The 22,067-nt window shown below is 38.5% G+C and overlaps 2 protein-coding genes across 2 annotated transcripts in view; both read right to left on the bottom strand.

Annotated features, from left to right (window-relative positions):
- Window positions 1-918: 918 nt before the first annotated feature.
- fabp10a (fatty acid binding protein 10a, liver basic) lies at window positions 919-2,060 on the bottom strand. Its single transcript, XM_085291421.1, has 4 exons — window positions 1,901-2,060; window positions 1,622-1,794; window positions 1,149-1,238; window positions 919-1,023 (listed from the first exon to the last, which is right to left on the bottom strand). The coding sequence occupies exons 1-4, from the start codon at window positions 1,965-1,967 to the stop codon at window positions 973-975; spliced, it is 381 nt and encodes a 126-aa protein (XP_085147547.1). The 5' UTR covers window positions 1,968-2,060; the 3' UTR covers window positions 919-972.
- Window positions 2,061-2,203: 143 nt separating this feature from the next.
- Window positions 2,204-22,067, bottom strand: part of myom3 (myomesin 3) — a 74,721-nt gene continuing 54,857 nt past the window's right edge. The window contains exons 19-37 of the mRNA XM_085291420.1: window positions 18,590-18,716; window positions 16,446-16,627; window positions 16,109-16,223; window positions 14,526-14,682; window positions 13,859-13,965; window positions 13,464-13,508; window positions 13,185-13,321; window positions 9,781-9,925; window positions 8,677-8,736; window positions 7,938-8,005; window positions 6,081-6,191; window positions 5,700-5,787; window positions 5,529-5,567; window positions 5,186-5,291; window positions 4,042-4,205; window positions 3,909-3,945; window positions 3,728-3,750; window positions 3,564-3,619; window positions 2,204-3,482 (exon numbers count right to left, since the gene is read on the bottom strand). Of these exons, the coding sequence (XP_085147546.1) occupies window positions 3,213-3,482; window positions 3,564-3,619; window positions 3,728-3,750; window positions 3,909-3,945; window positions 4,042-4,205; window positions 5,186-5,291; window positions 5,529-5,567; window positions 5,700-5,787; window positions 6,081-6,191; window positions 7,938-8,005; window positions 8,677-8,736; window positions 9,781-9,925; window positions 13,185-13,321; window positions 13,464-13,508; window positions 13,859-13,965; window positions 14,526-14,682; window positions 16,109-16,223; window positions 16,446-16,627; window positions 18,590-18,716 (2,037 nt within the window). The 3' untranslated portion in view covers window positions 2,204-3,212. The remainder of the gene's footprint in view (window positions 3,483-3,563; window positions 3,620-3,727; window positions 3,751-3,908; window positions 3,946-4,041; window positions 4,206-5,185; window positions 5,292-5,528; window positions 5,568-5,699; window positions 5,788-6,080; window positions 6,192-7,937; window positions 8,006-8,676; window positions 8,737-9,780; window positions 9,926-13,184; window positions 13,322-13,463; window positions 13,509-13,858; window positions 13,966-14,525; window positions 14,683-16,108; window positions 16,224-16,445; window positions 16,628-18,589; window positions 18,717-22,067) is intronic.

The raw sequence follows: 22,067 nt of genomic DNA, 5'->3' as shown, positions 1-22,067 counted from the left end.
ATATCAAACTGACAGTTTACATTGTGGACCACATATAGGCTACTTTGAGCATAATTGGATCAGTGAAACTCCCTCTTCCTGTGAATGTAAAGAGGTTTAATTGCATTACAATTAAGTAGCAAACGAAATAAGTTTGTCAGCACGACTGGAAGACTTAAATGTGCAAAATTAAAGAAAAATATTTAGTTCATTACTGAGACTGTCATGTAGTTATAAAGTTTTTGTTAATTCAATGTCTTTTGAATCCACAGAAATTCCTATGGTATATAACTGCCATTTAATTGTTGATCTATTATTTCATTACGTTATTATTGTGAATGGCCAAAGGGAGGGTCCTCATCAGCAGGAAATGTAATACAGTTAAAAGTCTAAAATCTGACCTTATGTGTGACAAATCTGTTTCATACTGTCTGTGATTATAAGAGAAACATATGGCAATCACAGAGTCCTGAAATTAAATGTAATTCCCTAAAAGTTAATGTTTTAAAATATTTGCCAAAATTTCCCTAAAATAACCTTATAAGCTTAAAGCTTCCTTAAGTTTTCACCTTAACCTTTCCTGATTTATAATTACTTTTTTATTTCATCAAACAGAAGCCAAATCCCCACACTGACCATAGAAACTGATTTATGCCTGCTCAAGCCCCCAGAACTATCCAAACCAGTATCACGGCATAGCGTGCATTAGACCCGCTAGTCCACTAGAGGATGGTGTGGACGTCAAGCCACAAGCACATTTCTCAATATAGCCGACATGGCAAACACAACTTTTATCAAATGCTTCTTTGCATGGATATCTTTTGTTTACCTAGTTAATATTTTATAAAACACGTTAGACACAGAAAAAAGGCCTCACAAAGCAATGACCTTATTAAGACCATTGCAAATATAAGGGGACAGAAATATGACACACGCTGCTCTTTTTAATCAACACTTTTATTTAAATAGACACTGCTTTTTTCGCTGCCAAGTTTATATCCGTTTGCTCTTTCTGATGAGAGTTGTCGACCCAATGGTCAAAGTCTGAAATTGGATAAAGAAAAGAAAACACTTTTAAATTACAGACAATATTAAGATTATAATCCAGCAAATAGTTTGTTTGGTTTTTGATGCTGCTACTGTCTGAATTCTGGTAAGGTGGACTTTACCTCAACTATCTCTCCTCCTTTGAGCTCTTGGACGTGGTGGAACCTGTCAGTTTTGCAGACCAGTTTGCCGCCCTCAATATTGACAATGCACTGCAGAGAAGTGGAAGAGACAATACACATAAAGAAACCCTCAAAACAGACAAGAAAATGAATTTAAACCCTTCACATCTTCAGGCCCACTAACATGTCATTTTATTTTACTTTACTTTTCCAGTAGGAAGAGGAGTATTCTTAGACACAGATGGCCGAACTTTAGTCAAACAGAAGCAGCAGATGCAGCAATAAGTGACCAATTTAACAGTGGTACTGTTGCCATAACACAAAATGGGGCAGTTTACTAAATATGAGTATGATTCACGAATAAAGAGAATGCAGCATTTTTTTAGTCTCTCAAAAGTTGCATCATCCTGAAGTAAATTAGCATTCAAGATAATATTTCATATAAAAAAAGAAGTTAAATAAAAATGAGTAACCTTGATCTTCTTGCCGTCCATGGTGGTGATATCAGCCTCCTTGCCGATGGTAAACGAGTTGGTCACGGACTTTCCGGGAGTCTTGGAGGTGATGACAAAGTCATTGCCACTCTGCTTGATCTCAGTGATTGGCTTGACGTCCTTGGCCACTTTGATGACATCTTCTGCGAGCTCTGTTAAGCAGAACACATGTATATTGTTAATTTATGCACAATAACCTACAACTTCAGCTACTGAAAATAATCGATTTTTTTCTTTACCGCCCAGCTTTTTTCTCACCCATGGCCCTGAGGAACTCCTCATAGTTCTCCTGAGCATAGACCTGCCACGTTCCACTGAAGTCCATGTTGTTTAGGTCTGGCTTCTCCTTCACTGAGGTGGCGGGAGGCTGAGGCAGCTGTGTGAAGCTCAACACAATGTGGAGATTGCTAGCGTATGCCCCACCTTCTTATACTTGATGGTATAGGGCTCCCAGTGCTATGTCTAATGAGTAACAATGTCCTCTGAAGTAATCACATGTTTGAATAACCTGGAGTTCATTTATACCTATGTGGCGACACAGCGTTCACCAAAGGTCAATTCATATTGGTAAATTTAGTAAATTCAGTAAATTTAGCGTTTAAGAGCTTCACTGGTGTGAAAGATGTGCAGATCACACATGGACTTAGCAGTAAAATGCATGCCAGCCTATTTCACAGCTTGACTATTTTGATCCTCATTAGTATTATAAAGGAACAGCTATTCTTCTTTGAGGCTCCACTTGCAATTTATGACAAAGGATCTGAATCAGCAAAAGAGCACACAAACAAAGAATCGAACCTTTTATCAGAAGGATATCAAATCGTAGAGGAGTTTAAGGATGAAAAGAAGAAAATGCTAAATGAAAGCATTTCATAAACATGACTAATATGCAGACCTTAACTGAACCTCATTCACGTCTCCAGCCTGCTAATGTAAATCTACCACTCTGAGGTAAAGTAGAAAGGTTAATGACACTGCGGACTGTTTGCTTCCAGAGTGGAAAAGAAATCATTCATTGCAAAATCTATTTTAGAAGTAATCCACTAGAGAAAAATTGCTGTAAATCCCTTTATTCACTACACACACACACACACACACACACACACACACACACACAAAATACAAATCTGCTTCAACAGAAACTAAGATCAGAGTTTAGGGTTTTTCAAAAGCACTTAAAGCGAGACTTGTTGAAACTGTCAGCATGACCAAAAGCAGATAAATGACAAAATGCAGTCCAAATTCAGTGCTAGTGGAGCAAGTAAAAGCCAGCAAACTAGCTCCGTAATGTCAATTACATATCATATCTATATGTATCTAATTGCTTACAGAAAATGCTACCATTGTTTACTGCAGAACACTGGCTACTATAGTGGTATTTTATAAGATAATCAGCCAAAAAGAGTTTCATTAAGCAAAATACTAGACACATCAAATAAAGTAGAAGCAAATCCTGGTGTAGAGGATACTGTGGTTTGTTTGCAGGAAATTCTCAAAAGTAACATGTGCGCAGATCTTGGTAAACCCTCACTCCCTGCAGAAATATCGATTTTTGACTCAGTTTGGAGTCCTAACTCAACTCCACTGCATTAGCTGGAGGTTTCTCCCCATGCTTGTAAACACTCACGGTCACGTCAACCGTTTCAGAGCCGTACTTGTTGCGTACAAAGATGCTGTACTTTCCAGAATCTTCCATGTTGACATTGTTTATAGTGATGCTGCTGCACTTGGGCGCCTTAGTGATTGTAAAGTGATCCTGGCTGAATATCTCCCTATCGTTACGAAGCCAGAAAATCTCTGGGGCTGGTTCGCCATCAATGTAGCACGTCAGACACAGAGACTGAAGAGAAGGAGCAAACAAGATATGAAATGGCAGGTCACAGAGAGAAGCACATATGCAAGATTTAAACAGTTATTGTACCCTGCCCTCCATAATGGCTACCACATCAGGAAGGCCTTTTGTCACTTTAGCCCGATCTGAAACAAAAAGGCAAAAATAACTCTCTGCTGGCATATGATATAGAATCTTTTAATCTTTGCCACGGAAAGAAATGTCCTGGGATTAACACATAACCTATCACTCACTTTTCTCTGCAATGGCCAGCTGCCTGAGGGATGAAAACAAAGGGTTAGATCAAAATGAACTGCACAGTGTCAGGAAACGATAATCTGTTTTCAAGTAAAACCTCTGTCTTTTGGAAAACTGTTCTGTCAGTGTCAGTAAAAGCCTAGATATCTCATCCAGTGCATTGGGTGTAGCACTTACTTTAACCTCTGGTGCTCCAACAGAGCGTCATCAAAAGCTGTTGGATGTTTGAAAAATAATCACAATAAAAAATCTGGGGAAAAAACGATCTCACAATCTAAAACCTTTAAACTAAAATGACATTTGCACTCACCTTTTCCCGACAGGTCAAGAAACCGTTTGTGTGTCTCTTTGCCATCAAACATCTCCAATGTGTATTTTCCTTTATCGCTCTCTGTTGGGTTGAAGATTTCAATCCAAACCTTCTGCATGCTGCTGCCAGGCTTTGTTCTGGCTTCCTCGTCAATCCTCTTCTCTCTAAGCATGGAGAAGAGCATGTACACAGTTATGTACTGCCGTATATTAAAGTTACTATATAATACAGTTATGTTAGATCAGTGTGGCAGCCAGTGAGAAATGATTTCCTTTACATCACAGCTAAAGCATTTTTAGCACTGATTAGTGCAAAGAGACTAATGAAAAATGGAATGGCGTTAAGGAGCCTTTAAAATATTATCATTTGCTGTTATCATTGAATGATCCAGCAGGGGGTGCTAGCAGTTTAAGAATTTGAAGGCTGTTTCCAGGCTATGTTCTTTGTAAAGCATATGAGGAGGATGAATAGGATATTTTAGTGTGCAGATTTGCATGTACACATCAAAGACATCAAGGCTCTTTTATTTTTAGGTCTTTAACATGTAGCTGTTGAACTTTATTAGACGTTTTACAGCCTGTTCATGTAAGGGAAGCAGCCTCAGACTTTCCCATAAAAACAAGTGTTGAGGTAAATTATCACGCAGTGGTAGATGAAGTACTCGGACAGCGGTACTAATATCACAGTTCTCCATTACAACGTACAACTATTACAATCCATTACACTGAAAATGTATTTATGGCATAAACAGAGGTTAATAGAGCAACTTGTTTCCTTTTACTGCTTTGCTATTGATGTGCAGGATAGATATATATAGAGATGTATAGAGAAAGTATCAAATTCTGGGATTTAGGAAGAAGATTCATCTTATTTTAGATTAAAATTACTTCATTATACATATATATATATACATACACATACATACATATATATATATATATATATATATATATATATATATATATGTCTATTTTAAATTAAATTATATATATATATATATATTTTTTTTTTTTAATTAAATTAAATTATATATATATATATATATAATTTAATTTAAAATAGACATATAACTATTTAAAATAGTTATATGTCTGAAGCAGGTATTGGATGTTAGATCAGAGAAGTGTTCTCTTTGTGAACTCACTTGAAGTACCAGCTGGTCTTCAGGAAGCTTATGTAGTATTTAAGTGAGCAGTAGAGCTTGAAGCCTTCACCGGTGCTCTGAATCTTCAGTGAGCTGGCTGATATCGCTATATGGGGGTGGGACTCTCGATTAATATAATAGCACATTTTGGATATATTTTAGCAATTCAAAACAAAGTGTTTGTTATCTGGGGTGCTCGGCACAGTAATATTCTGGGCACGGAACAGCTAATCAACATGGCTTTCAGGTGTATTATCCCCATCCCGACACAGCTCACCTGATGTAGAAAACAAGCCATTGGCACATTTCACCAAGATTGTTCTTCTGAATACGTGTCACTTACCGCACTGTTTACTCAGGTGCTGGAGAAGCTTGTCATACTCTGCAAATTAAAAAAAACAATCATCCATATTCAAATAGATTTTTATATTTTATTTTAAATGACTAATTTCCATGATAAATCAAATAACACAAAAAGCAGTAATATTTGTTTGGCTAGAAAATCAAGTATCACCTTCATCCAGCAAGTCCAAGGTGCTCACATCTTCTCCTCTCCCGTCTGACACCACAGCTCTGTACGAGCCTGCCTCTTTCTTTGTAACCTGAGGGGGGGAAAAAATCATCTACTGTGTAAAAGTTAAACATATTCAGAACATTCACCATTTAGTATGTGATATCTGTGAGAACCAAATATTTGATTAAGAGGCATTTCCAGGGCAAGGCTCACTTCAAGGTGAATCTTGATTCATCTCAAGGTTAAGACTCATGTAGACTTAATCCTATAAATGTCAGCTGTCACTCTGTTTATCTCCTTTCGCTCTCTACATCAGCTACAGTGTGATGATTCATACTTGCCTTATCTGAAAATAGAACAGGACACAATCATTATGCATACCTGTGGGATAGTAAGCACGCTGACCCCTGTTGATGGATCATACGCAACCTGAGTCACCTCCAAACCATCCTTAAACCACTTGAGAGATGTTTCCTTTTTTGCATTTGTCACCTGCGTCAAGAGAGATAAACAACACCTGTAAAAACAGCACAAAGTGTTCTCAAAAGTTGGTGCAAAAATTGTGGGTCCTTTCATCTTGTTTGGGTTATGTTAGTATTTTAGCTTTGGGTTACAAGGAGGCTCATATGTTATTATACTGTCACATTTCTTTTCAGTCACTCTAGACTGCCAAAATCCATTCAAGTTAGAGTTATAGGAAGATAATTATGTGCCTAAATAATTTCAGTTTTAATGTAAGAAATTGGATAAACTTTCAGGGACTGCAGAGGTTGAAATGTTCCTTCACTCTTTCTTCACAAGAGAATACAAAAGATGGTGACGATAAGAAGTTTCACATTTGCATTTGGAAGCTGTGGCTATGAAGTCTGTAACATTTGGCCAAAATAGCTCTCAAGTAAAACAGGCTGTCCAAAAATGCAAAAATAAAACAAGTCTGCTACAGAGAAACAAGAACAACCAATGTGGCCAGACAAACAGTTCAGTTAGTTCTGATAAAAAAAACCCAAACAAAGAATGATCACCGGTGAATTCAGCCACATTAAAAGGCAGAGAGGTGGTTCATCACTGAATCCTTTAAATGATTAAAAATGACCTCATCCAAACAAACATTTATCCAAATGAAGAACACGATCCAGGAGGTAGGCACACAATTTATCAAAGGCTACATCTGCACTAGAGCAAATACAGTGCTTAACAAATGTAGTAGAGTACTTATCGCAAAAACAAGAAAACACAAGTATTCAAAAAATTTGTCAAAAACTCATTTGAAACTAAAAATCGTTGTTTTTTTATTTGGCAAATAAACCATTTATATGTTTAATTTTATGTTCATACCCACATTTGAAATTAGAAAGTAAAACATTCAACCACTAAAATGATTTTTTTCATTCAGAAATGCAAGTAAATAACTGTAATTTGGCATTTTAATAAAAAAAAACAATTTTTAAGCTTTTTTTCTAAAACCAGTAATTCTGAAAATTCATGAATAACAACAAGAATTATATTATAGCATTAAAAATATCATTTTAGTTTGAGAGCTTCCACAGACTGGTAGATGGAGATCTACAGGAAAATGCTTTGGTGCAGCTGTGGCATAAAACTTATATTGGGTGATGATCTAATACATTTGCAATTTATGGACAAAAGTATTGAGCCACATCTTTGAACCACATGAAAATATAATATAGGGACCTAGCCATATATTTTGCCTTTGTGGAAGAAAAGACCTCACTTTTCTTCCATATAACACAATCAGCTGTAAGTGGTATTATTGTAACATGGAAGCTTAAAGGAACCAAAGAAACTAACTATTAAAGCACGTGGTGTCCTACTGACCCAACAACTGAGTTTCAAACCTCTTCTGGCATCAACATCAGCATAAAACTCTGTATTAGGAGCTTCATTGCATGTGTTTCCATGGCCTAGCAACTCCTGTGTATCCCAGTACTTTTGTCCACATTGTGCTTATTAATCACTACGAGGTGAAAACCATTCATCAGCTAACTGATGAAACAGGCCTCTTTGGACAGATTAAAGTGGAATGACAGAAAGAAAAAGACGAGAAGGCTTGGAACAGCTCAGACTTAAAATTGTTGATGTGACAAACATTAGTCAATAAGTGATAACAGAGTTAGCATAATACTACTAAAATGGTTATAGTAGCACTATTTTCTGGTGGTTAGTATAAATGAGATATGTCAGTATTCGGACATATAATATGTAAAAATATAAAAGTACCTTGCACTTCAAAATTAATTCACAATCCTCATTTACACTCCAGGACAAGAATTCCTGGAAATAAGGACCTTGGAAAACAAAATAAATGATTATCCATCCATACTGATCATTTAATTTATTCAAAACACATCATTCATAACAGTATGTTCAGTACACGCACAGTGGTAGGTGTCTGAAATATGAATTATGGTATGATTTAATCAGGAAACATACTGCAGGAAAGATTTCCCCAGCTGGTTTTTCTTTTATAGCTTAGTATTCTGCTTGTAATAGACAGAACGAGTTCTGTGGACTTTGGGTCTCACGTGGACTTTGAATAGTGGATTTGATTTGAGATATTCTGTTTACACAAACAGACACTGGGACATTGGCCTCTACACACAAAAGAGTTTTAGAGCAGAACCTCTCGTATCAGGTCTCAGAGCTCAGGTGATGAAAACAGAGAATTCAGCGGCACAGGAAGCTTCATGTATGCAACTCTCTAATTTTAATATGTTTCTTCAATACAGCGATTATGAACGCCTGTTGCAACTATTAGCTTTCACCTTGGAATGAGATAAAAAAAAGTCTTTTAAAGCAACAAGGCATCACTGAATGAATAAGATCAGTTCACAAAGACATTTCTCAGCATTAGGGCAAACAATCATCATAGAATATCTGCGCCACTGGCTGTCGTGATGGTCCTTGACTGTCGGCTCTGATTGCATTAGTTGTTTTTGATGTGTGGAAGATTTCTTACCAGTCTTCCTCTTGTTGTCATGTCGGATTGCATCAGCCAAGGCCAGCGTCTCACGAAACTCTGACAGAGACACAGACAGCGTCAGACTGAGTGCAAGAATGAACCCAAACAAGATCGAAATGACATTTAATCAGATGAGAAGTGATTTCAACCTGTTGAAGTTGTATTTATACTATAAGGCAGCGGTCCCCAACCCCCGGGCCTCGGACCGGTACCGGTCCGTGAGTCGTTTGGTACCGGGCCGCGAGAGTTGAGGCTCAGGTGTGAAATGTATGGTTTTCAGGGTTTTTATCGGTTTTCAGCGTTAGTTTGTTATTGTTTTTATCGTTAACTTGGATTTCCTGGGTCTTTTCATGTGTGTTAGGAATAAATCTTCTTTTTTTCGGTACCGGTACTAGTTTTATTTTGTTGTATTTATCCGCGACACCTTAAAGGCCGGTCCGTGGCGCAAAAAAGATTGGGGACCTCTGCTGTAAGGAATATAATATCTGTGTTTATATATCCTTTATCAATATAGACACACATGGCACACATCAGCAAATAAAATCCAATTTTTACATCTAAGCACTATTAAATAAATCACCTAAAGCTGCACGAAACAATATCAGCAGACATTTTTTTGAATGCTCTTTTGCATCACCACCTTTTCAGATCATAGCACGTCAATTTCTCTCCACAACCAACATGTTCAACAAGTTTTCCATTTTCTTCCACTTCTCGATGACCTGCGCATGAGGGTAAAACTCACTAAGTGGGGGTGTGGTGTAAAAGTGAAGAGAAAATCTGGAATCAACAGTTCCCATTAGCTTTTTTGAGCTTTTTATTTTTGCAATGCAAATAATATAAGTTATCTGAGATGTTTGCATCATTATTTTTGTATTATTGTTGAATGGTTTTCACCCTTTTATGTGTGTTTCTGTGTTTCTAAATTATTAAGGGAGGGAGATGTATTTTAGTTAAGGCTGCATTTTGGGTTTTTTGCAGTAGCGTGTTTATTTATTCATTAAGTACCTTTTGTGACATGCCTGCTTTTCTGTGCAGCTCTTCCTTGTTTATCGGTCCTCAGATTTAGCACTACTCACTTAATATGAGAGAATGACTTACTTTTATCCACAAAGACCAAAGTGAACTGGTTCTTGGCGCGGCCGTCTCTCAGCTGTGCCGTGTACGAGCCCTCATCCTCTTGAGAGAGCTGATCAAACAGTATCTCCACCAAACCTTTGGCCTTGTCAAAGTTGATCTTGCGGTGCTGCAGAAAAGCAAACAAATGTTGCCACACATACAGCACACCCATCAGCTCAGATGATCCCAGATGGCAGGTGAACGTGCTGCTTGCAACTACCCTATAGATGGCTCCTCGTACAGAGAGAATACATCATGAAACAGTCACATAAAAGCATCTGAAATGCCATGTGCACACTGAAGATGAAACACTTCTTTTTTTCTATAACACATGCAAACACGCAAACAAACAGTGACACAGAGAAAACAGCCTTTGAGCTCATTTTCACGGCTTTTATGCTCATCAAGATAAGTGTATGCCTTGCATGTTGATAGGCCTCAGTGGTGGATGTGATTTGTGATGTATGGCAAGCCTAAGGGCCCTAATCAGCTAAATGGCTTTTGAATTCACAAACCTCAGCTGTGATCATTTAGAAATAATGTGTAATCAGTGCTGTTCAGATGGAACTCTGATATTGGGAAATAATGGAATAAATGAAAATGAAATACAAGCGATAAATGGAAGCTGCTGAATATAAAGCAGCGGCAAACAAACCAGGGCAAAGAAAATGTAGCTGACAGAGTTGTGAAACCGCAATAAATATGCTGCCTTGTATTTGTTTTTCTCTCTGTGCACACATCAATGCACGGTTCAATAACTACAATGGCAGCACTGATTATTCTGTGCTCAGTGTCACAACACATATAAGTTTGTTCACATTCAGTTTATGTTCCTTTATGATTATAATGTTTCTTTATTTTAGGCGGTCTGACTTTGAATTGCACTTTTACATTTTCCATATTTGGTCTCTCATTACATTACATTACAGTAACATTACATTAGTTTATCAATAATAGGGTAAGGATCTTTTTGAAATAGCTTTTTTGCTTCCTTGTTTTTGTTGCAAATAGTTACTGAGACAGAAATTTTCTTTCTTTCTTTTTAAACCCTGACCCTTATGTGACATAAGGTCCAAGTCTCCATGACCCTGGATGGATAAATAGTTAAAAAATGGATGTGTGTGGATATACACTATCTGTGCACTTTATTAACTGGACCTTGCCAGTGCGTGGTTGGGCTCCTTTTCACCTTCAGAACTACCTTGATTCTTCATAGCATAAACTCAACAATATTTTGTAGACATTTCTCAGCGCTTTTGGTCCATATAATGCAGTTGCTGCAGATTTGTTGGCGACACATCCATGATGTAAATCTCCCATTCCATCACATTCCAAAGGTGCTCTATTGGCTTGAGCTCTGGTGACTGGGGAGGTCATTTAAGTACAGAGAAGTCATGATCATGTTTAAGAAACAGCTTGAGATAAAGAGAGAACTGCTGAAAAGAGCCATAAGAGGATACTGCTGTAATAAGGGAAGGACATGGCCAACAAGTGTTCTTAGGTAGGCTGTGGTGTACCAAGTGGTTGTTTTAGCTACTGTTGCCAACCTATCAGCTCAAAGCAGTGTGGCCATTCTCCTCTGACCTCTGCTATCGACAAGTATTTAGTCCAGAGAATAGGCGCTCACTGATATTTTCTCTTTTTTGGACTATTCTCTGCAAACCTTAGAGATGGTTGCACAGAAAGCTTTCAGTAAATCAGCAGTTTCTGAAATACTTAAATCAGCCTGCCTGGCACCAACAATCATGGCCACATTCTAAGTCACTTAATGTCCTCGGGATTCCCATACGCTTGTTTGCCATACACCTGGGGTCATTTTCGACCTGAGAACAACACAAGGGTTTTAAATCACGTTTCTTCATCAGTCTGATGCTCAGTTTGAACTTCTGCAGGTTTTCTTGACCATGTCTACAGGCCTAAAGCCAGTATATTGCTGCCATGTGATTGGCTGATTAGATATTTGCATTAATGGACAGGTGAGTCTAATCAATTGTCGGGTGAGTGTAATATATTTCAACTAGTTGTGTCATAGGAAGGAAAAAGGAACATTTTTCTTAATATACCAGATTTCAAAATTTCAAAGAGCTATTTCTTCTTGCACTAGAAGGTAACATTAGTTTATGTTATTGTTTTAACTACAGATTTACTATCCTAAATTATATTTTCCTGAAGAACATTGTCCAAATTTGTTTCATGTGCCTTGCCCAGATGTTGGCTCTTTCCCCCACATTCACCTGAGCTGATTTTTCTCCTAGACTATGTAAAATTAGCACAGCTTCCAGGCCTGTCTGTAGCCGCGCACACCTGCTCTTCATCTTTGTTGATAGCCTCACCATCCTGCATCTCAGGATGTTCGTTTAAACAGTAATTGCTGTTTTGAATTCACACTGACTTGTCATAAACACAGATGCTTGCACCTACACCTGATTATTTTCGCCCGGTAGGGTTTCATGACATCTGCAAATTTCCCACGTCGTGAGCATGAAAGGGGGGAATTTTCAGCAAGCTTTGATGTCACTACCTGGGGATTCAAATGTATTCTATATTACGTAGCAGAAACGGAAAGCTGTAAATCTGGTTTGTGGCCACTTGAAGAATCTGAAAGTGTGAACAAGCATGTCTGTACAGCATCACAGATCATCACAGATAACCCTTAATTTAAACCATGACCAAATTACTGTGTAATTAGTGACATGTTTCAGCATTTCATATCTGGTAGTTTGTTTTACACGCCCAGAAATATGGAACCAAATCATTCAAAAATCTCATGACAACACTGAGCTTTTAGTCAAACTGTCCAAAAACCTCCTTCCTTTTCCCAATCACGTCTTGATCCTGATTGAAAATGTCATGAGGTGTGTCAACAAAGATGCAAAAAAAATTTAAGGACTTCACAGAAGAGTCTTGAATGTGCAGAGAATCCAACTGTACTTAGACTAGACTTCATTTCTAATCTGGGTCTGCTGTGTTGGATTATGGGATACCGATATCTTTCGTAAAGGATGAATCACCTTATTTTAATGTGATGACCTCCTATTATGGCTTTCATGCAAATATTTCCAAGTCACTTCACTCAAATAAGATGTTTCCTAGACAAACGAGATCACAAGTGACCTCTACTCACTCATTTCGGCAGATTGTCAAACCGAATTCCTCAGATATTGATGTGGGCTGGCCCAAAACTAACCTGGCACAGGTGATATAAACTGCAGTTCAACACTAATAGAGTAACCTTCAGCAGCTTAAAAAGTGGCCCATTGGCAGATTCTTACATTAACAACGCTTAACCATTTAAAGGTCAGCAATGGTAGTATTTCTCAGGGTTTGTGAACTCCTCAACTCTCAAATTGGCAAGGACACAGGATAACCAGATCAGTGGCTCTTACCGGCGTGCTGGAGATTTCCCGGTCATTGAAGATTAGACGGAGCTCAGCTGCATTACTCAGACTCTCAGTTTGAAGCCAAAGCCGTACACTGCCTTTCTCAGAAACCTCCACCTGCCAGGCCGACTTCAGTGCAATCACTGCCAAAGATAAATTAAAGGCAGATTAAGTGATCAATATGTCATGAATAAATACTAATAACACTAATTCCAGTGATTAAAATAAGCTGATAGCACAATGTGAGCTCTTCCTCATATATTATAATGTCTTAGCAGTACGTACGCGGATTTCTGACTTGCCAACTGAGTTCTTTGAGCCGTTCAAGATCTGGAAAAAAAAAAGTCCAACAGAAACTCAAGGTTAATTATAGTTTGATCTGAACACTGGTTACATAATGCAGTTGTATTGTCAAAGTACTAGTGAATAGTGCAATAGTTGAAGATCAAGATCGATTGAGACCATCTGCTTTGCTGGGCGAGTGACCTTGTGGAAGTGGCTGTGAGCAGAATAATTACTCGCTTGCGAGAAAAGCTTGATAAAGCTTAAAATTAAAGGCTCTGTATATTCCTGCTGCCGTCAGCTTCTTCAATAACGCAAGAGACAACTGAACATTTTTCATTCTGATGAGTGTTACATTTAGAAAGGGGCATGGGGTGCTCGCAAGTTTACCACTTTACCTTCAGCTGTGAAATCGTAGCTGGACGACTGCTGGGGGTTGTCGCTCATGTTCACTGTGTAGAGACCCAGGTCCTCCTCAGAGGGGTCTGTGAAGGTGAGGACTGACCTGACAGACAATGAAAAACAAACGGATGCATGTACAGAGATGCTGAAGCTGTCTTATTCCACCACATCTCAAACATGCGCTATTGAACTGAGCTCTGGTGAATGAGATGATTTGAGCTTTGTGACATGGCGTGATGTCCTACTGGAAGCAGCTATCAGAAGATGGGCGGGCTAATGCTGTTCATGCCAAATTCTGACCCACCATCTGTATATCGCAGCAGTAATCCAGCCTCATCAGACCAACACTGTTTCATAATCTTCTGTCTTCCAATGTTGAGCCTGTTTGAGTCCTGACCTCAGTTTCCTATTCTCACGAGTGGCACCTGGTGTGGTCTTCTCCTACTTGAAGCCTATCTGGTTCAAGCCTCGTGGTGTTGTGTGTACAGCGATGCTCTTTTTTATACCTCGGTTATATCAAGTGGTTCTTTGAATATGAAACTGAAATGCACCGAGTCTTTTTTACCTTTTTTAACTTCAAACACACTTTCCCGTTCATAAATGCTGTTAGACATTTTCAGAGAAAAAATAATGATTGCTCCACATTGCACATGAAAAACCTACCTATTCGTCTTGGTTTCTGCTCTCACTCTCCCAGCACCAATTGGGTCTGTGTAATTTTTGCTCCAGAGGAATTTGCTCTCATCGTTCATCTCAGCAGCTTCGTATCCCAAAAATATGAAGCCATCATCATCCACACCAATCTCAATGTTTTTGGTGCCTGAGAAAGAGAAGCCTGCTTAGAAGGGGTCGTGTATTTCACTTTATTCTACAGTGCTTCTGGTGTTGTAGCAGCATACGACTATATAAGTAATAGTCCATTTAGTGGCACCAAATTGAACATAGTGCATATGTTGGATAGTGCATATTTTTCACTGCTTGGGTGTACAACACTATCCAAAAGTCTTGGTCCATTCCTCATTTATATTTTGCAAGGAAAATGAGAAATAAGGGCATGAATGTATTGAAATGTGTGAATATAAATGGAAACACATTAGATAAGGCAAAAGTTTGTGCAATTTCAGGGAGCCTGAAAAATCAATGTTTATTCTCTTTTAAGCAAGCTTTAGTGTGCTTTCTTTAAGTGGACTTCAGGAATACTTCTATAGTGACTTTCAAAGCTCTTTTTTGGATGTTGGCTGCCTTTTGATGATCCCACACTGCTTCAATAATGTCCAGGTCGGGGCTGTGGGAGGGCTGATCCATGACTGTGTTCCACTGTGTGTTTTCCTGTCCAGGTGTGCTTTCACAGCATTGGCATTCTGTTCAGGATCATTGTCATGCTGAAAAAATTAAGCTATTGCCAATCAGACACTCCATGGTGGTTCCAAAGTGCAGTGATTTACACATTAGCATAACAAATGAAAAATCACAGTTGGAATTTGGGACGAGACATACACCCCTTGGGGGTTCCATAAGGAAGGACATCTGGCATAAAAATCTGTCAAATAAAATATGTTTAGCTACTTGCTGTGGCAACCCCATGAGCATAAGAGAGCAGCTGAGAGTAGCTTACCACTAAAATCCATCAAAATCTATAATTTTAGTGGATCAAAATCAGGCGTGATGTGAATCAAATTTAACAAGCTCTTGGCACTTCTCCGTCTTTTCTCCCTGTTTTCTGACTTTAAAAATGAGTTCTGACAGCCACTCTTTCATTGAGTAATTTCTGAAATGGTTTAAGGATCAAATGAAAGGGTGGATCCATCTCTCCGGCCGTGTCAGGTCTTTGCTGGACTTTTCTAATTTTTTAAGGACATAATTGTCATATACTGTCCTTCCACAAAGCCTTAGAGCTACAGCTCAAGTCTACTTAAACAAATTACAAGGAACTCTGTGTAAAGTACTGCATGTTTTGCTGGATATAAAATGAAAATAAAATGTATTTTTATTGATTTATTTTTAGGAAATCCACTTGTTTGCTTTGTCGTATAGAGCTAAAGCTGTTCCTGTTTCCTGTGTTAATGCTAAGCTGGGTTAACCATCTCCTGACTCCTCCTTCATATCTGACAGACGAATTTGAGATCTTTGCTAAGATCTTTTGTTCCTTTTTAAAAACTCATCAAAAACAACAAACAAGTGTGCAGTTTTCCTATTATTACATACACATAGGAATTTTAATTTGTATAGTTTGTCTAGAAGCTTACCTGGTTGTGTCTGAGCTATCACCGGCTCAGACGGCAGAGAGGCATGACCCACGCCAGCCTCATTGATAGCCGACACACGGAAACGATAGGTCTCACCCACCTGAAGTCCCGACACCTGGATGTCATTAGAAACACATCAAATATTTAACAGTCACTGTCATAATTCATCACAATCATTTAAACATTTTTACCCCCAGACTCACAAAGTAATGAAATTCTGGTATGGAGGTCAGAGATCATTTTTACACTGATAACAATCCAGTCATAGGCTAAACCACACCGTCATCGCTTGCCCTGTCACCTGATTAAATTTTGAACATGCTTATACTTCGCTCACCTTGTAATGCGTGTCAGAAATAGTTTTTTCACTCAGAGCAGTCCAGTTCTCTGATTGGTCACCCTGGCTGATTTTGAGCAAATAGCCAGTGACGGGGCTTCGTCCTTCATACAGTGGAGCAGCCCATAAGAGCACCAGGGAGCCGTTTCTCACCTCCCTGATCTCCAGGTCGTAGGGGCAGCCTGAGAAAGAGGAGAACAGATCATGGACTTTGAACACAGGGCAACAATGTGAGGCCAGAAAAGTTCGGTAAAAGTGCACAGACACAAAAACAGCTTGTCTTTGTCACAGTGGAAAGTCATTACAGAGCAAACTATAAATAACAATAAAGTCAAAATGAGTACAATGACTTTCCTTAATCTACCCCGACTGACTTCATCCCAGAATGTGGTAGCTAATTTGCTTAATGATTTTGGGTCACTTTTAAATCATTAATGGCACAGAGGAAAGCCCATTTGCCAAGATTAACGAGCTGCACTTTAAAAGTGGCACATTTGAGAGCGCCTTTTTCCATTTTCAATATTAATGGCACACAAAGCTGATATGAGCAGAGTCAGAGTGGCTGGGATATCTACTGAGCCTCGACTCTGGACTCTAGGTAACCTAAAGGGAATGCCTGGAGACACCGCTCAGCGCTGAAAATGCATCTCTCCTGCATTAAGTGTAGCCAACAGGCTTCAGATTGCTCTAAAAACATTTTCTACTCTTGGAATTGTTTTATTGCATTGAGAATAATCATTTCAGGCCTGCACGTACCACAGCTGTTAAATGTCCAAGCATTTATTTGGAAGGGGCAGCCAATCACAAGACTGAAAGGAAGCTGAGTTGGCCTGTTTCAGATGGAGGATAAACTGAGAGGCAGCATCAAGTACAAGATAAGTGTTATTTTGAATCATGCAAAGCTGATGGTAGAGTCTACCATCAGCTTTAAATAGGCCTGTGGGTGACACATCAGTCCAACGTCAATCAAAAGTAAGAAAACAACAAAATTATTATTTATTGTTACTCCATTAAGAATGAGTCAAAACATAAAGCTAAAACTTTAACTGATTTCATTTAACAAAAAGATAGATACTACATTATTTCCATCATTAGTCATTTATTGCTTCAGTGACTTTTTCCTACTTTTTCTGTAGTGTTTTCAGTGTCTTGTTTTGGGATACCAACAACCATCCATAGCAATATTTGAGCACAAGCCACAGATGATAAACACATAATGAATTCCACTAACTGAATCTAACCACAGGCTGTTTTTGTAGATACTGTGTTTTCACTTGACCACTGACCTGCGCTTTAATGGCACAATAAGCAAATAAGCACATTTTATTCTGAAACCAAAATATGTATGTATGTGTGGTGACCACACACACACTTCCACTGATTTATATAAATGGGCCCTCAAGTTGATGGATGGTCTCAGATGGTCACAGGAGCCAGGGTCAACAAACAGAGGAAACCGAATGCCAGGAGGGTACTGATGGAGGCACATAGCTCAGGGGATAAAACAGATTTGTGTATAAATGTAACAAACAACTTTTAATATTTAAGTTCTTACAGTTACAGTGCAACATGCAAATTACATTGTGGAAAGTGAACATAGATTTGAGCACTGATCAAAAGCTTTTGTTAACATTTTCATATAAACAGAGTTATTTATTTCAGTAAGCTGGATCCTCTTTAAAATAAATAAAGAATACATTTTGTTCATAACAAAGACAGGTCCAAAAAGCTTCTAATAGCTGCAGTTCCACTAATGGATTCAAAAGTGACTCAGTCCCCACTGACTCCCATGTTGAGATGCCTGACTTCAGAGATAAAATCAACATGTTTACAGACTGCTGAAAAAACATGACATGGTTACAGTTAATTTCCACTTCAAAAATAATTTATGGTCAACCTTTGCATTGTATCCCAATATAAATGGTATTATATGAAAAAGGGTCACTAACTATATGTGTTGTGATGGAAGAAGTGTTTAGGATCTTTAATTAAGTTAGGGGTGTATTGTTCAATGGGCTAATTCATGCGTGAAAGGGTTGCTCACATAAATAAACCAGCGACAAGCAAAACAAAGTGCAGAATTGATGATTTAAACATTTAAGCACTTTAAAAGTAAAGCATGCATAACGGAAATTTAATTTCACCTGGCTCTGGCATCGTCCACTTCTCACATAGGAAAGCTTCACTGGGTTCAGACGGTTTCCCGATGCCGACCACGTTGGCAGCAAACACACGGAATTGGTAGAAATGTCCGCTTGTCAGGTTGCAAACCTGCAGAAACATTTACAGTACACTTCACAATGTACCTGTGTCTTGGGGTAATAGAGTGATTAAATCCCCCCCCCCCCCCCCCCCCGGTATTAAATATTGCTATTAGTTTATGGCACCTTATTGTAATACTGAGTTGTAATATTACTCAGATCTTCCCAATTGTTAAAGCAAAGCTGTTCCCTGGTCATGAAACTGGTAAATACATAATTTATTATTGCCATATTACTTGTGTATTGCCATTAGGCTGTATTTGTTTTTGTTTTCCTTAAATTGATTTTCTAAATTATTTTAATACTGTTTCTAAGAACATCAGTGTAGTGTTATTTATCTGGCACAAACAGTGATTCAAGCTTTTATTCATATAAATCAAAACCAAGTACTTGAAAACATGGATACGATGTCCCATCAAGCAGGGACAAAAAGCTCCCTCATTGAACAGTTAAAGCCTCTTGACTCAGGAAGGCATTTTACGACATATTTTCTCTGGAGATGCTGCCACAGCATTTTTCTGCAGCCTGTCCCCAGACACTTCTGCTTTGGAAAGACAGGCGAATCAGCCTTATTGATCGCCTCATTGATCTTTCTATTCACAGCCACTTAGACTTTAAGGCCCTTATCGGCGCTGTGAACACTTGTGAACCTCTGCTTCTACTTTCAGCTCTCCACCAGCAACTAATTGACACAACCACGGAGAGCTTTCTTCACTGTATCTAAAATACGCCACCCGACACCTGCTGCCATGCTCGGATCATCAAGCTACAGACCCCTGTGCACGATGGTGCATGGGCCCTGTGCTCATGGCCAGAATGCTCTCTGGACAATCCAGCCTGCAACAGTCTGCAAGTTCCTTTATTAACTAACGATCCCGCTCTAACCACACTCAGGTGGAGCAACAATCATGGTATTAGACTGAGATAAAGCCCATCCCAAGTAATGACTGCAAATTTCATCCACTAGATGGCAAACAGGATGCATGTGATTATTAAAGAACTATTTTCCATCCTCCAGCGGGACACCTTTTTTTATAGAGAGTTTTATCAGCAAAGCATCTGCAAGGTTGGATGATGAAAGGCTGAAAACATGACCTGTACTTCACCTAGACTTGAATGTATCCATATTTTTTCTTTTGCAGCTTCTCTACATTTTAGGTGTAAAATATCATATTTTCTATTCCACTGTATTCATCTGAAGTTTTTTTTTGTTTTGTTATTTTGCAGGTTAGGAAAGATATTTCATTAAAAAAGAAAGAATAAAAAACTGTTTCAGATTTTTATCATTTTATCTTAAAAAGCAGTCTAGACAGTTTTGATGGTTATATTTAAATATCAATTTGAGGCTCACAGAGAACCCTGTTAGTATAAGTTGATTTATACTTTATAACAAGCAAGCTACAGCAAAAGATTAATTAATATATATTTATGCATCAGACTTAACAAAGCAGTGTTAATGTGTCACTCAAAATAGCATCTGCTCTGGAAAAAAAGTGATTTTTTTCTTTTATTAACTGGTAAGTATATGCATATGATAATACTTCTGTACTGTAAGTAGGATTTTATATGAAGAACTTTCACTTGTTACAGTAGTTGCACAGTATTTGATTGATACTTCTACTTAAGTGAGCAATCTGTGTACTCGTTTTAGTTAAGTGAGAGAAAAACAGGAGGTTAAAGTCTGTTTTTGTCTTCTAAAATGGGCTCCTGATGGTCCTTTGTGACAGCTAAAGCAAAGAAGCTTCCAAACCAAAATCATGAGCACAGCTCCAGACAGAAAAGCAGCCCTGAGCTCAAAATTGCAGCACAATCGATGTTCTAATGACTCTAATTTGCATCCAGGAAGCCAGCAACTTGATTCAAATGAAGGCTCACGCCGATTCTGTGCTTCTTGAACATGCAATGTTGAAAAGGCTTGTTTAGTCCAAAAGGGGGCGCTGCATGTTCTCATCACAGGGTTTCTTCTTCAGCAAAAGGGGTCTCCAATCCTCAAAAGTCTGCACTTTGCAACACGCGGGTCTAATCTTGATTTATGGTGGCACAGTCATTTTCGTTCTAATTGGCTTTGTCTTTGTTTTTCCCAGGAGCTAAAAACAGCCACTCACACATAACACATTTGCACAATGTCTAATTACAGAGCACCTGTAATCTCTCTGAGACAGGTTAAAGATTTAACTTTCCTCTGGGTCTCCATGGACACTGCTTGTTGCCTAGTGACACAGCCAGTGCGGATGAGGGAGCTTTGGCCGTTATTGCCATTATTTAGAGGCAACTGCAAAATCCAGAAACAACTTTTATTATTGTTATTATTATAAAAGTCCTTAATTCAAGGACTAGCAAGTGACTAGAAATCTCTCCGTGCACTTATTCTTTTTTTTTATTTTCATCCAAAGTATAACAGCATGTTTTTTGTTTTTCGGCTGCTGTCAGTAAGTGGAAAACATGCAAACTTATTTTCTGCTGACATAAGGAAACACTGCATAACGCTAGCACTTTTGTATTGTTTATGCTGTCCATACTAACTGTACAATGTTTGATGACTGTATGAATATATCATAATAACAACAATGAAAACAATACCAGCCTGCTGTTTTGCAGGTACACGTTTTACCATGTTGGCATTCTACCTTAAAGCTCTAGGCTTACTGTCTTAGCTGCTAATTAGCACAGACAAGACTGGAATCAGTGTTGAACCAATCTTGGTGCTAAATCGTGCCGCATGCTAAAGAGGACGCCGATGTCTTGACATTTTTAAAAGCAATCCATCCAAACAGTTTGACATTTTTCTAATTTAAAAAAATTACAACTGTACACAGCAATTGACTATAAAAAGGGGATGAGCTCTATTTCCCAAGGAAGTTGAGATCCTTCAACATGTACAGCAAAATATTGGAGATCAGTCAGCTATGGAAAGTGCAGTCTGCTTAACTGTGGTCTGCTAGAGAAGCATCGTAAAACCTGGTGACAACAACAGACTGACTAAACTGATCAGGAAGACCGACTCTGTGACTGGCTGTAAACTGGACACTTTTAAGGCTGTGGTGGTGACGAGGTCACTGAACAAACTGCTCTCCATCATGGATAGTGCTGACCACCCTCCACAGCACTTGCTGGACAGGCAGCAGCCGCACCCCTTACCTAACAGACTGATGCGTCTATGCATTGGAAGGTTGCTAGTTTGATCCCTGGCTGCTTCAGGCTGTATGCCAACTAATCTTGAGCAAGATACTAACACCAACTTGCACTCGGATGCATCCATCTAAGTGTGGAATAAAATGTTGAGATGAATGGGTTAGTGAGTGCTCTGGTAGAGTAGAAAAGCGCTATACAAAATGGGTTAAATAAAGAATTTCTAATGTTA

The sequence above is a fragment of the Mchenga conophoros genome, linkage group LG11, assembly GCF_057382185.1.
Source record: "Mchenga conophoros isolate Kocher_MC1m ecotype Shallow Benthic linkage group LG11, M_conophoros_male_GT1.1, whole genome shotgun sequence".
Lineage (NCBI taxonomy): Eukaryota > Metazoa > Chordata > Actinopteri > Cichliformes > Cichlidae > Mchenga > Mchenga conophoros.
The sequence above is the reverse complement of the archived record's forward strand: the minus strand, read 5'-3'. Positions and strand labels throughout refer to the sequence as shown.

What these genes read in the sequence shown, in the direction of transcription:
- fabp10a (XM_085291421.1), bottom strand. Translation starts at nt 1,967, where the DNA reads ATGGACTTCAGTGGAACGTGGCAGGTCTATGCTCAGGAGAACTATGAG. An exon ending in TGGACGGCAAGAAGATCAAG is followed by an intron (nt 1,239 to 1,621) that starts GTTACTCATTTT and finishes ACTTCTCTGCAG; the next exon opens with TGCATTGTCAATATTGAGGG. An exon ending in AAGGAGGAGAGATAGTTGAG is followed by an intron (nt 1,024 to 1,148) that starts GTAAAGTCCACC and finishes ATCCAATTTCAG; the next exon opens with ACTTTGACCATTGGGTCGAC.